Source organism: Cygnus atratus, chromosome 6 (genome assembly GCF_013377495.2).
Source record: "Cygnus atratus isolate AKBS03 ecotype Queensland, Australia chromosome 6, CAtr_DNAZoo_HiC_assembly, whole genome shotgun sequence".
Classification (NCBI taxonomy): Eukaryota; Metazoa; Chordata; class Aves; order Anseriformes; family Anatidae; genus Cygnus; species Cygnus atratus.
The window spans coordinates 375583-389940 of NC_066367.1; the positions used below are offsets into that span (position 1 = coordinate 375583).

General features: G+C 40.2%; 1 protein-coding gene across 4 annotated transcripts in view; it reads right to left on the bottom strand.

Annotated features, from left to right (window-relative positions):
• Window positions 1-1542: 1542 nt before the first annotated feature.
• The window catches only part of SPATS2L (spermatogenesis associated serine rich 2 like), a 79257-nt gene continuing 66441 nt past the window's right edge, over window positions 1543-14358 (bottom strand). For all 4 annotated transcript variants that reach the window (XM_035537042.2, XM_035537045.2, XM_035537043.2 and 1 more), the window contains 5 exons: window positions 10845-10903; window positions 7559-7668; window positions 6929-7031; window positions 3844-4061; window positions 1543-2985 (listed from right to left, as the gene is read on the bottom strand). In XM_035537042.2, the coding sequence (XP_035392935.1) occupies window positions 2587-2985; window positions 3844-4061; window positions 6929-7031; window positions 7559-7668; window positions 10845-10903 (889 nt within the window). In that variant the 3' untranslated portion in view covers window positions 1543-2586. The remainder of the gene's footprint in view (window positions 2986-3843; window positions 4062-6928; window positions 7032-7558; window positions 7669-10844; window positions 10904-14358) is intronic.

Here is a 14358-nt window from a genome sequence, read left to right on the forward strand (position 1 = left end):
AATTGGCTTTGACTACATGTACCTAAGACAAACTTTGAAGATTACAAGAGTTCTGTTGAAGATAAGCCCACTTATTAACTACTTATGAGTATGGCGAGCAGCAAGACACCCCTCGAAACTGGCAAATACAATTGCAGCCACAGAGACATAAGAACTGGAAGACAAAGCAATAACACTGACAGAGCTGTTTCATAGCCCAGCCGTGCAACATAGTTAAAATGTGTACTGCAAAACTAAAGCATATTTGATGCATCAAGACTGCAGAGTTCCCAGAACCAGCCCACCTCTCCAGCCTGACCAACTCCACGCTTTTCTTTCTCATCAACAAATACGTGTTTGCATCATAGTCTGATGAGAAATGCTGTCTCTCACCTGTTAATCCTGGATCTGTCATGCATTGAGCCTGTAGCACATCAAAGATTAGTGGTACTGAAGAGTGCAAGGTCATCCTGTTGTATTATTATGTCACAAATTTCATTTATTTTGTGGAAGGCTGCCTGTAAGGATGTTGACTTATGGAATAAAATAACTTTCAATAATCCTGTTAAGTGGAGAAGCTATGATGAAGGAGTAAAAGTAATTACAGATATGTCAGATTTCTTTCAGGATAGAGTACAAAGAGAGATACCAATAAGTTTCACAAATGATGTAAGCACAATATAGTAAGATTCCTGTGTAAGAGCTGTACAAAAACTGTCATTACATCTCTCACTGTGAGGTTACAGGTCAAGCTGTACAGCAGCAGACAAATTTTGAAAAGTTGCTTTTCTGATGGGTGTGCACAGCACAGATTCTGGAATTTCAGTTCCATTTACTCAAAGCATTCAGACTAAAAACTTGATAGGTAATTAACTTGATAGGTAATTAAAAGAAGGTTTTTTGCAAGGCTAAGAAAAGCCAGAGTTTACCTACAAATATTAATTTTTCTCTTACAACTATTCCAAGTGAAGATGAGCTGTTTGCTTTGTAGAACAAGGTTTTACCAATGTTCACATGGAAAAAAAAGTACACAGATATCAAGAGAAATAATAAAATTATCCATAAGCAATGCAGCTTGCTTTCTGTTTTGTGATTATTTTTTGAGGGCTACACAGGAAAAGTGAAAGTAGTAAGGAAGCGTGCAGTCAGCTAACAGAAATTAGGCAGAGGAAACTGGCATAAAGCAATAGCAAACAGTAACATAGGAATAAACTTTTAAAGATACTCAAGTGTCCTGCTCTTACTGACCTCAGTGGAAAACAGACCCTTTTACACCTTTCTGATTCTGACCCTCAGGCCTCTAGTTCACTTGATGCTGGGTCTCGATTCTGACACCTTGCTATGTTAAATAACTTCTAATGTAAGATTGTCCAGGATCAACTCTATTCTTACGGGAAGGTGCTCTTCTGTGCACTTCTGGCACTGGAATCTAGCTAACAGCAAAAGCCTGTTCCAATCCAAATTCAAACTGAAAGCCTCCCAGCTGATATCAGCTGAATTAATCAAACAATTTGAATAAGATGACAAGTGGTTAGGTAGTGCAAGGCAGGAAGCACCAGAATATTTTAGAAAGGAGATTTTAATTTTTTTGAAGAAACAAGTTTTCTGAAATACAGAATCATAACATTAACACTAAGATATTTATTTTAATAGAAAACTCAGAAAGATGTAATATCTGCTTAAATGTGTACCTCCACATTCTGCTGCACATTGCTGTAACAAATTTATTAATCATAGCTCATTATGGACAGATGGTTCCTACAGCAAAAATATAGAAAAATAATTTGGATTCAAGTCTAGAACACCTGTGACTTTTCACATGCAAAAAAATAAATCCAACTAGTCATCGAAAAGTGGCTGATAAGTATGGAGAAAAGGGCTGTGCATGTGAATAGCCATGACTATATACAATCCAAACTTGAATGAAATGAGCATTTTCATAAAAATAGTTTGTCAATGAAAAATACCAATATGTAATACGTTTAATACAATTTATAGCTACATTTAAAGATGTCAGTTTATGGAATAATAAGCTAAAATCCAATGTACTGCCTTTTCAAATTTTTTCGTATATAGCCATATTGTGTGTATACAGTGTGCATGCATGTATGTGTGTGTATACATGCACACAGATACATGCACAGAAAGAAAAAGGTGTATAGAGATTGCAGAAAAATTCTGTAAGATTATTTGATTTCATTGCAGACTGCAGCACACAGCTGTCCTGGGATCCTTCTAACACAGGCTGCTCAAAAAAAAAACCACAACAATGTTGACTGGTATAACCACGTATCTACAACAGGTCTTTTGCTATTGTGACATTAATTCTCAATTTATTTTTCCAATTTAGATTTTATTCTTCTAAGAAGTAAATGCTGCTTTGGTAAGATTCTGTACTGTCATGACAAAGTAATGGTGAAGATATTGGGCAAAGCTTTGAAAGTATAATTTTAATAATTAGTAAGTAGTAAAGATACCAACAAGTTTTAAGCAGCAACAGATTTAAAATGACTATGTTCTGACTTATTTTCTTCACCAACAAGCATCTTGAGCAAGAAACTAAATTGAAGAGATTAAAATTTTTCTGCCTGCCTTCACTGTGACATTTTAAGCCACCAAAGTCACAGCTGGCACCGAAAGAACAGTGGCATCAGCAGAAACCTCCATCCTTGCAGGGCATAAATTGCATTGTGACACCCTGCCAACACTGCCTCGGAAAGGCCTGTGATCTGTGGTGTCTGCTGTATGATGCTTCCGTCGTGTCTTTTCCGAATGTGTCAGATTCTCTGTGGTCCTTGCAGTTGCGGACTGCTCTTGATTTTTCACAGCTCCTTTATTTTTAGGTCTGAAGTTGTTATGCTGCTGTCTTCTGTGTTCAGACCTGGAACCACTTTTTATATTATTTTGATCTGCCTCATTCCAGGCACCTTGCGACTTAAGAGATCCATTGAGACGGATGTTTTGGTGCTGTGGGTTGAATCTTCGTCTCTGACTAGAAGGCCCATTCTACCCAGAAAGAAATTGAAATTATTGAAAATAACTGTTAGATCATCTGCAACCTTCTACAGGACAAGAAATACAGCAATCAGAATTAACAGAAATTTCTGAAAAAATTCTCAGTATAACTAGAGAGGGAAAACAATTTTGATACAACACAAAGACTGAACTATGAGTAACATACTACATCTGAGTAGCCTGGAAACATATGTGGAAAGTTCACCAGAGATGCCAAATTAAAATCTGCCACGATTCAAGAAAAAATGGAAAAGAGATGAAGTACTTGGCTTCTCAACAGCAGCAACTAAGAGGCACTGAAGAAATTATCACTGACTGTTTTTTTCCCTTCGTTTTCCTAAAATACCTTGTCTAGTGAGAAGTACTGCCTAAAGACTGCAAGACTGCAGGAAGAACAGAAATTAACATGTAAATTAGTCAAGTTAAGAAACCACATGTTGGGAGAGATGTCCATTGTGATATCTTGCTCAGAGAAAGTTTTGGTCAGTAGTAGGAAACGGATGTATTACATTATTTGCATAGCTACCAGGACAGCTGATGCCATACATGCACTGACATTGTGTGTTGCTCCTATGTTTCCCTTCACACACGTTTTTAAGCCTCAAAAAAGCTGAAACAAAATTCAGACCAGCTTTAGTGGTAGCTTTACCTGAGTAAGCACAACAGCACAAGAACTGTATGAACTGCCTTCATACTGCCTTGAAAATGAATCTGGAAAAGACATACTCACATACATTTGCATATTTTTGATACAAACCAGTATTTGATTTTGTACTAACGACTCCCAGTACTAGATGTTAATCTGATTTTTTTGACATCATTTAGCTTAGTTCATAACTGGTTTCTTACCTGCTTATTTGTTGGTATTCCTTGGGAAGATTCTGTAGGAGTGGAAGAATGATAACTTTGTACTTTAGTGTTGGGTGTTTTGTTATCAAAGTTCTTGGCATTACTAGAGGACTTTCGAGTGAGTGTATTTTGCTTGCCAGTTGTTGCATGTGAGGTCACTGAAGACAGCACTGAACTACATGGTGTTCTTGAGGAATAGTTGTTCTTTGGGTGAGAAACTATGAAAATAAAAAAAAAGTATTCTGTATTACCAGTTAAATAATCAACATCTAAACATAAGGCTGTATTTTCATCCTGCTTACAGTTACTTTTTGTAGCATCATTCTAGCCTTACTTTAGATAACAAAGTAAGTGAGATAACTAGGGTAAGAATTAGATCATACTGTTTTAATTCTTTGAAACTGCCTCCTCATTAAGGGTTTATGGAGACAAAAAAGCCAGTATGGTAGAACCACACTAAAACTAGAACAATTCTGTTTGTACTGTAAATGTGAGGAACCATTTTCCTCAGGGCACCTGCCTGAAGGTTGACCAAAAATAAAAAAAGAGCCTCGGGAGCTACCTTGCTAGTTAGAAAACAGACTAGCTTGTGACTATACCAGAGGGCTTAGGAGACAGTCTGTTATTTTAGCACTGTTTAAAAATGAATTGTACAAAGATCACAGTTGTCTCAAAGCCCATGAAACCAACAGTTAAAATGGACCCATTGCCTATCCTACTAAGTATTTTCAACTCAAATACAAATCACGTAAGTGTACTTCAGCAAACTTTTTTTTGTCAATGATGAGTATGAAAGCCCCACTGACTGCCAACCCACGCTTTTGGTTATCCAAGAAAACTTCAAAATTCCTTGCAGCTTCTGGTTTGCTTGCAAATTTTAACCAGTTGGGCTGAACCCACATCCTGCTGGACTGCCCCTCACACTGGTGTTCTATCAGTAATGCTCCTAATTGGATCATTATTCCTCCTAAATGGAGAAACATTGGAAGGAAGCAAGTGGTATGCCAGTAACTCTCTACTGTTTGAGGTCAAAGGAAGTTGTGCCTTTAGACACCATGCACTAATTTGATTCCAGATCATTCACTGATCATGGAAAACTGAAGAGCTTGGAGCTTGCAGGCTACATACATACTAGCTGCAACACAGGTAATAGCCATGAAAGCTTCCTTAGTATGCCTAAATATTTTTAAGAAAAAAAAAATAGTCTAATGCCTGTTGCTCTTTCTAAAGAAGTGGTTAACAATGCTTGTCTACCATGGTAGACATGTTTACCATGGTTATCTATCAAACTGGAACTGAATGCAATGCACTAATCTCCAATGTATAGACCATGGTACAGTCAGCACTATCAGAAACCACTATTGCTCATCTCATATTTCTGCTCCCTGCTTCTTAGTATTTTGAGACACAAGGATTTCTTAACCACTTCCACAGCTAGATGTGAAGTGCACCATACAAATCCTTTACTCCTCCCTCTCTGCATTTCCACAAGCAATTCAAGATGTCTGCTTCTGTGTAATGGCTCCTGGGTAGTCTCAAAAAGAACTCTGAGGCTATTGATGTAAAGTTCTCAACCTTAATTTGCTGTTTTGATTTTTCTGATTACAGAATTTCCTTGTTCCCCTCTAGCACAGATGACACAAACTAGAAAGAGCATTTTCTGTGAGACACCTGATTTTTTTTATCTAATAGGTACTTCTATTTTTCTACTTTTAGGACAGTAATTTTAGCAACTGAGCACCATCTGTTTTTTGTTGTTGTTTGTTTGTTTTTTAAAGGCTCCTACTCACTTACGCTAACACCAAATATTTCTCTCAATAGGTGTCCTCTTCAGAAAAACAATGCAATCATTTGCACAATGAAATGAATTTTCTGTAAGGTCAGTGAGGTCAGCTGTTATTGAATGCTACTGTTCTCTCTTCCCTAAACCAGACTGCCTCACATGGAAGCACATATAAAAATCCAGTTGCTTGTCATAAAGATCTATTTTTGACAGAAAAGATGTGCAATGGGTAGAACCCATCATCAGACATTCTGGATGTATGTCAGTCCAATTACTTTTGTTCCTTCAGGGTATGAGATGGGTGCTATGAGGTCACTGAACAATTAGATGCATTGCTGGGAAGTTTATGCCTTCCTTTGAAACATCCTGAGTTGGCTACAATGAGAGACAGGATACAGGCTTAGATGGATCTTCAAAGTGTTCTGCAAAAGCAATTCTTACGGTCTAATGAATAAAACTGATTATGCCTCAAAGGAGTCACTTTTTTAGCTGTGCAATCACAAAACCGCATTAGCAGACCAAGATGTTTTCCTTTTTTCTATTTCTAGTAACTCCTTGAAAACGTTTCTTTTCTTCCTAAAAATGTTTTCCTTTCACCAAGATGCACTAGTTCAGTATTGTGTTAATAGTTTTCTTCCTGAGTGGTGGCGCTGATAGGATATCATAGAACTGAGTGACAGTTGGGTTTAAGCACTACAGCATTTACTTTTCTGGAGGGGGAAAAAAAAGCACAACAAAGATGAGAAATAAGCTATCTCACATTTTACAGCAGGAACATGATATTTAGAATAGAAAACGAACATGAATTTCCAAGCAGAACAGGAGGTGGTTTCCAAAAAGTAGTATTTGGCTCCTGAAAAACCCAATAAATACTGCTATAAAGTTGGGAACCTGCTTCTTAGCAGGAGATATGTGAATTGGTCTCATAATACTGTGGTCACACAGAGAAGCCTCCAATTTATTAATTAATCATAAGTAACTACCAAATTTGAAAGTTCCCCACAGCTGAATTGCTTTTTAGATGGAAAACTCCAACTGACCTCAGTAATACTGGGAAATCTCTGACAAAGAGGGCAACTGTGCAGATGCTTTGCTCAACACATGTACAGTGAGCTTAGCATATTGCATACTGTAAAAGTGCCCTGTGTATATTCAGTAAGACTGCTGCATACCATTCCATCAGACTTACTACACACACATGCGCTGGCATTACACATGCCATTATTTCTGCTCAGCATTTCCTGGATAGGTATGTGGGACATGACATTGAGAACTCGGGTGTGATATATCACCAGCACTTACTCTCTCCACAGAGCTGAATCTGGGTCTTCAGTTGTTCTGTATCACAGGAAAATCGTGCAGACCTACCCAGCTCTTCATCATATTTCCGTTCACTCACAAAGTGCTGCAAAAATACAGGCAAGTTAACAGTAATTTGCATTCTGATCAAAAGACCATATGGATGGTACAGAAACCAATCAATACTCATCTTAAGATCACTTTAAGGCTCAGCAATCTCTTGACATTGTCCTGTAGGCAGGATCTTTATGCAGAACCAAATATTTTCACATCCTTACCAAATGACAATTCTCACAGCCCAGTGATGAGTGGAGTAGTCCCGCATATGGAAAGTGGGTCATTTCATTTGATCACTGAACCTGAAGCTATCGGGTTTACTTGTTAACTGGGTCTGATAAATGATACACAAACAGGTCTACTTCTGAAGGGGATAGCTTACACTTCTCTGACAGCATATGCAGACTGCTCAGATGTCCTATAATGCTTTAAGAAGGTATGTTTCCCCCCCAGAAAGCTAGTTACCCTTTGGTCCATAGTAGGTAGGAATGAGCAGACTGGGCATTTTAACAATACAGTGCTTTCTTCACATTTGCACAAACAGCTAACATATCCAAACAGAAGCAAATGCCTGACCTTAATTTCGGCCCTGAGTTCTGACAGTTGTGCTTCAGCCATCTGACTGGCTAGGTCCGTCAGTCTCTTCAGCTCTTCAGCTTTCTTCTGCCGGGCAGTCAGAATTTCCACTGCCAAATACCAGTAGTCAGTAATTATTGCTAGGATGTTAAATTGGTCCATAATTCATTTCTTTTTTGGCATTAACACTACATCACGAGGCAAACACACACACCACACTTGAACTCAGCAGAATATGATGCTGCTTGTGCAGTTTATTTAACTGAACCGCCCGATGTTGAAATGATCTCAAAATAGGATAGCTATCACAAAGTAAAAGGTAATGTTTAGATAAACTGGGGCAGAAACATGTTGTTTTCAATTTTCCAGTGCCTAATTAGGTACAAATTCAGGAAGCCTTTCATTTAGACATGGAAAGAAGCAGTACATTTGCTGAGACAGCAGCCTGTTTCTGAAGACATGCTGTATTTTATGAATACAGGGGCTTTTTAGCTTCCCTGAAAAAAATCTGTTCATATATGGTTTATGTTTAAATCACAGGCACTGCAATTTTACTTTTAAGCACAGAATATACACAGTTGCCATTTCTAGGTCAAAGCACTATTACAAAGGCCACCACTCTTAATGAAAAAATAATTATTCAATACTGCCCGTCTCATATGTTTTTTATAAGGAAGTGGTGAATAGCTACACTTAAAAAGAAAAGATTAACTGTGAGTCACAAAATCACAGTCCATTTACATTCAGGATGATGTGATATATTACAGTTTTGGTAGAAAATTAACTATATGCAAATACTGCTACCTACATGGTGACTTAATGTAAAAGGAACAAATGACTGATTGGCTGGTGGGATCATCACTTATGGCAGAGAAGACAGTGTCTAAATGTAAAACAATAAGCAATTATAGTCTTTTGTCTAGAGCTCATGCGAACAATCATGGTAAGGGGGTGGCTGCTGCTGTAAAGCTTCATAAGGCCACGGATTTCATTACTGATGTTGAGACTTGGGCTTCTTTGACTTCCTTCCTTTGCCACAGAATTCCAGAGTGGTCCTGATAAGTCTCTTAACCAGCTCATACTTTGTAACACCTTTTTTTTTTTTTTTTTTTAAGAGAGAATTAATGGTATTTCAGAGCTTATTTCTCAACCCACTATATTTAATTGCATGGGAGCTTCTTTTGAAAATACAGCATGGTCCAGCAGGTGCAGGGGAGAGTGGTGTCTGTACAACTGTATGGGAGCAACCACACTGCAATAGAAGAGTGTGTGTTACACAGGGCAGGGTTTACAGAAAGGCAAGGGGTGGCTAGAGTTTCCTCAGACCTGTTGGTTAACCTGTGCCTACATTACCTACTTATCCTAACGACAGGCATTTATCTGTTTCTCTAACTGACCTTTTCAATTCCTTTTTGTAGAACATGGTCTACAAGTCTGAGAAACTTTTATCAGATTAAACGAAGAATTCACTAGCTGTTTTTCTTTCCCCAATAGTTTCATTGCTTATTCCAAGCGATGCTAATATCATTTCTCCCCAAGGTCAGCACCACCTTTGCTGAAGTTACTGCCCAAACCATATGATCTCATTTCCTACTGGCACTTATCTCAACATGAGATGCCAGCCAAGTATCCATTTTCACGAAAACTGAAATGATCATTTTGTAAGTTTTCTCAGTATTGACAGTAAGAGGAAGATTACCCACATTAAAATAGTCCTCCAGTGCAGCAAAGAGATGTGAAAATAAATAATAATGTAAATCTTGGTTAGCATGTTATAGTCCTACAACAACTTTCTACCTCAAGTTCTGAAGGCCTACAGGCCTACAACAGCATTGAGAGACAGCAGAAATAACGCAGCTAAAAGACAGGTAAGGAGAACATCTAATGTCATACGTGGAGTTAGTACAAAAGTAGGGAAGCTGAACCTGCCATGCACGAACACAGCACTTAGCATGCCTGTAAACAAGAATAAGCTTTACTTTCAAAAAAAATGACTGTTGTCCCCAGGCAAGATTAATGAAGTGGTCCTATGATACCATCATCCCTGGACTGTGAATTTGCAAAATGTATTTTTGTTTATGCAGTTAGGGCGTGGATTCCTGTTTGCTGACGTCAATGGGTGTTTTTCCATTGGTTTTCCTGGGACTGAGCACGCCCTGTAGCCAATTATGTCAGCCTTTGCAGGTAAAAAGCTACTGACACGTTTCCATCCGCAGCTCCTCCACAGAACAGCACAGAACTCCAAATCCACATTTACAGCACGTTGGCATTAGAGAAGTTAGCATATAAAATTCAAAACAAACTAATGCCAATTGTTGCAGCAACAACTCATACTTTTTAGTACCTGTGCATATACAACTGCAAGAGACTTAACTGGCAACAGAGGATTTTTTTTTTAATCTCTAACTAATATATGCTTGTGAACTGAAGGAGAGTTCTAAATGCAGATAAAGCATTCATGAATGTTGCATGCATTTGAACCCCTCCCCCCCGCACCCGGAAGGGTCTTAATCTCACAAATCAATGAAAGATTATATGCATGCATGGCAGTGGTATTTCATCTATCAGGCAAAGAATCATTCTAACAATACTTGGGTTATTCTGTAGTTCTTCACTTATCTCTATTGAAACACATTCCATTGACTACAGGTCCGCGAATACCATATCTCTGATAGGGTATACGACAGATACTGTGGTATCCTGATGCATGTGTCAAATTGCCCCCCCCCACCCCACAATACACACACACACACCCTACAAAAGAAACAGAGACGACACGAAAGACTGAAAAGAGACAAACTCCCAAAGATTATTAAGAAAACAGATTCCAGTAAACATCTGTATTTTGATTTTTCTTGGTCTAATTCATGACAGCTATGCAAAGCCAGAACAACCTGTTCCTCAGTAACTTCCAGCATTCTAACTCATATATATAAGCAAGCAAACACATCAAATAAGAAATAAAAATGAAGTACTCAACAAACCATAGAAATGAGGTGAAAATGTGATCAAAAGCTCTGATAAGTAAACAGAATGAATAAGTAATTTTAATCTAACTTCATGCAAACTTTTGGTTTACCTTAATGTCATGATACTGAAACTTTGATGCATAATCCTTACAGATAGAAACTACAGAGAAACTATACCAGAACACCTAAGAATATGTGTACAATGAAAGATACGGGAACACTGCTAACTGAATTGATGTATTGTGTAAATTTCCTGCCAAACAAAACAATTTTTTCCATAACTATACCAGAAGTTCCCTGACACGCTTTGTACTTACTGGCTTCTTCTTTAACTTTATCAATTTCTGCCATTAATGACACTTCTTTGTCTATGATGCTGAAAAAGGAAAAAAAAAGAAGACCGCAATTTAATCCATGCTAGATCTCCACCAAAATCAAAAGCTATAACTAAAGAAAGGCTTTCAGATACTAGTTATGGCAGCTTTGAAATTAGTAAGATTTTAAAGAAATGGAAGACTACAAAACAGCTAGGCAAACTCACTATAAAATTAGTTATAATCAGCATGTGTTAATTTAAACAAACATTTCACTGGTCTGCCCATTTATCTGCAGAAATGTGGAGGTCACTCTGATATGCTTCTCCCGCACTGCCTAGGCACAGCAGTTCTCAAATGACTAAACAGTCTCTTTTCTAATTAAGCCAGATATACCACTGTTGCTTGGTACCCAAGTTAATACAACTTAGTTTTCAGTGCTGTACTGAGAATAAAACAGGATTAAAGCCATGTGGAAAAAAGAGCTCCTTCTCTTCCTATACAGATATCCTTGCAAAATACGTCAGGGTAAAAGAAAAAAAAAATCACAGACGTGATGTGAATAAGCCTTGAGAGAGGTCAGCTTACTCAACCACCAAAGTCTGGAAAGGATCGGTTCCCCTTTCACAGGACCTTTCTGAAGATCTCACAAGCTTTTCCTTTCACAACTCTCTGGTGTGCAATCCCTGACAGCAAACTGATCAAAGTTTTTATCAAAGTGCAAACTGATCAGGCGGATCTACTGAGGGCAGATAGGGGGTCTGGTAAAACGTTCTTATCACCAAGCCAGCAACATTATTCAGTGAAATAACAAAACTGCAGAATGCTCTCCAGTGGGCAATGCTCTGGTATGCCGCTCCAGCTTCCCCCTCACAGGATTATTCTTAGTCACATTCATATTTAATAAACACCACCAATGTTAACGGTGCTGTTTGCGCGAGTAAACTCAAGCAGCTAGGGAGAAATTGCGAAAAGCCAGTCAAACACCACAAGTAAATCTAGGCATGCACTCGAGAGAACAGCGGAATTCTCAACAAGCTTTTGAACCCAGTGGAAGACACCAGGACATCAGGACCTAAAAACAGCCACAGGAAATTTGGCTTGCTTTCTGAGACAAACTGCACTGTATCTCCAGAACATACTGAAATCTGACATGAGCATGGCAGGTAGAGCTGGCTCAAGATTTCTCAGCACCCTAAATCACACACAACATTGCCATACCACAGACCCTGCAGCATCTAATCTGAACTTCAAGATGGCACAGTGTGCACTTGTGAACACAGAGGGCTTCTGAGGATCAGTGGGATGAGGGTTGAGGTACGAGCTGATCGCATTCAGGTGGGTGAGAGAATGGGAAGATTGAGAGAAAATTAAGCAGTCTATGGATTTTTAAGCAGGCTCTAGGTTTTTGAAGAGCTGTGAACAAGGATGAAACTTTCTCTTTGCTCAGGCTATAACCCCAACCCTCAGTTGCTCACAGGTCTCTTCTCAGCAGTCCTGGCTATCAGGGGAGGTCCCAGTCGACTGGCGGCTAGCAAATGTGACGCCCATCTACAAGAAGGGCCAGAAGGTAGACCTGGGAAACTATAGGTCTGTTAGTTTGACCTCAGTGCCAGGGAAACTCATGGAGCAGATTATCTTGAGTGTCATCACGCGGCACTTGCAGGGCAAGCAGGCGATGAGGCCCAGTCAGCATGGATTTATGAAAGGCAGGTCCTGCTTGACGACCCTGATCTCCTTCTATGACAAAGTGACGCGCCTGGTGGATGAGGGAAAGGCTGTGGATGTGGTCTACCTTGACTTCAGTAAGGCTTTTGACACTGTTTCCCACAGCATTCTCCTCGAGAAACTGGCTGCTCTTGGCTTGGACTGGCGTACACTTCGTTGGGTTAGAAGCTGGCTGGGTAGCTGGGCCCAAAGAGTTGTGGTGAATGGAGTCAAATCCAGTTGGAGGCCGGTCACTAGTGGAGTCCCCCAGCGCTCAGTACTGGGGCCAGTCCTCTTTAATATCTTTATCGATGATCTGGATGAGGGGATCGAGTGCACCCTCAGTAAGTTTGCAGACAACACCAAGTTAGGTGCGTGTGTCGATCTGCTCGAGGGTAGGAAGGCTCTGCAGGAGGATCTGGATAGGCTGGACCGATGGGCTGAGGTCAACTGTATGAGGTTCAACAAGGCCAAGTGCTGGGTCCTGCACCTGGGGCACAACAACCCCAAGCAGTGCTACAGGCTGGGAGATGAGTGGCTGGAAAGCTGCCTGGCAGAGAAGGACCTGGGAGTACTGGTTGATAGTCGGCTGAATATGAGCCAGCAGTGTGCTCAGGTGGCCAAGGTGGCCAACAGCATCCTGGTTTGCATCAGAAACAGTGTGGCCAGCAGGTCTAGGGAAGTGATTGTCCCCCTGCCCTGTACTCGGCTCTGGTGAGGCCGCACCTCGAGTACTGTGTTCAGTTTTGGGCCCCTCATTACAAGAGTCCAGAGAAGGGCCCCTCGAGCAAGTCCAGAGAAGGGCAATGAAGCTGGTGAGGGGTCTGGAGAACAAGTCTTACGAGGAGCGGCTGAGGGAGCTGGGATTGTTCAGTCTGGAGAAGAGGAGGCTCAGGGGCGACCTTATCGCTCTCTACAGGTACCTTAAAGGAGGCTGTAGCGAGGTAGGGGTTGGTCTATTCTCCCACGTGCCTGGTGACAGGACGAGGGGGAATGGGCTAAAGTTGCACCAGGGGAGGTTTAGGTTGGATATTAGGAAGAACTTCTTTACTGAAAGGGTGGTTAGGCACTGGAATAGGCTGCCCAGGGAAGTGGTTGAGTCACCATCCCTGGAGGTCTTCAAAAGACGTTTAGATGAAGAGCTTAGTGATATGGTTTAGTGGAGGACTTGTTAGTGTTAGGTGAGAGGTTGGACTCAGTGATCTTGGAGGTCTCTTCCAACCTAGATGACTCTGTGATCTTTGCTCCTGGGATCCAAGGATCTGCAGTTCCCTTATGCTGCACCTGAAACAGGCTCGAGTCACTTTCTTGTATTTTGAAAGATGGATAGGTGTGTCAAGATTTCCTGCTATAACATACACAAAGGGATAGGTAAGGGATGGGTCAGAAGGGGGAGTCAGAGAAAAGGCATTCTTGCAGCAGTGCTGCCAAGGGAGGTGAAGCAGTGCCCTAAAACTCACTTCTCTGCACACACCTCACCCCTTCTCAGTGGGGGAAATGGTACAAGAACATGCAAAAACAAGTTGTGGGGCAGCAGGCTACAACAGCCACCTTTGTCTCCTCAAGCCTTAAATACTTGTATCTAACAACAAGAGCACCCAGGTTCTTGTCTTTTCACACCTGGCATTTTAACAGTAAAATAGCAATAAGCTGCACACATCCCGAGCACACTCCCATTTAGCATGGTGGATCCACACAGGAGCTGTTCAGATTAATAATTCACATGCAAAGTTGTCTCATTTTTTTCCATTCATGTGAAATAGTTTCCATCAGAAAGATGATGTTATAGAAAACTTAGAATTAAAACATT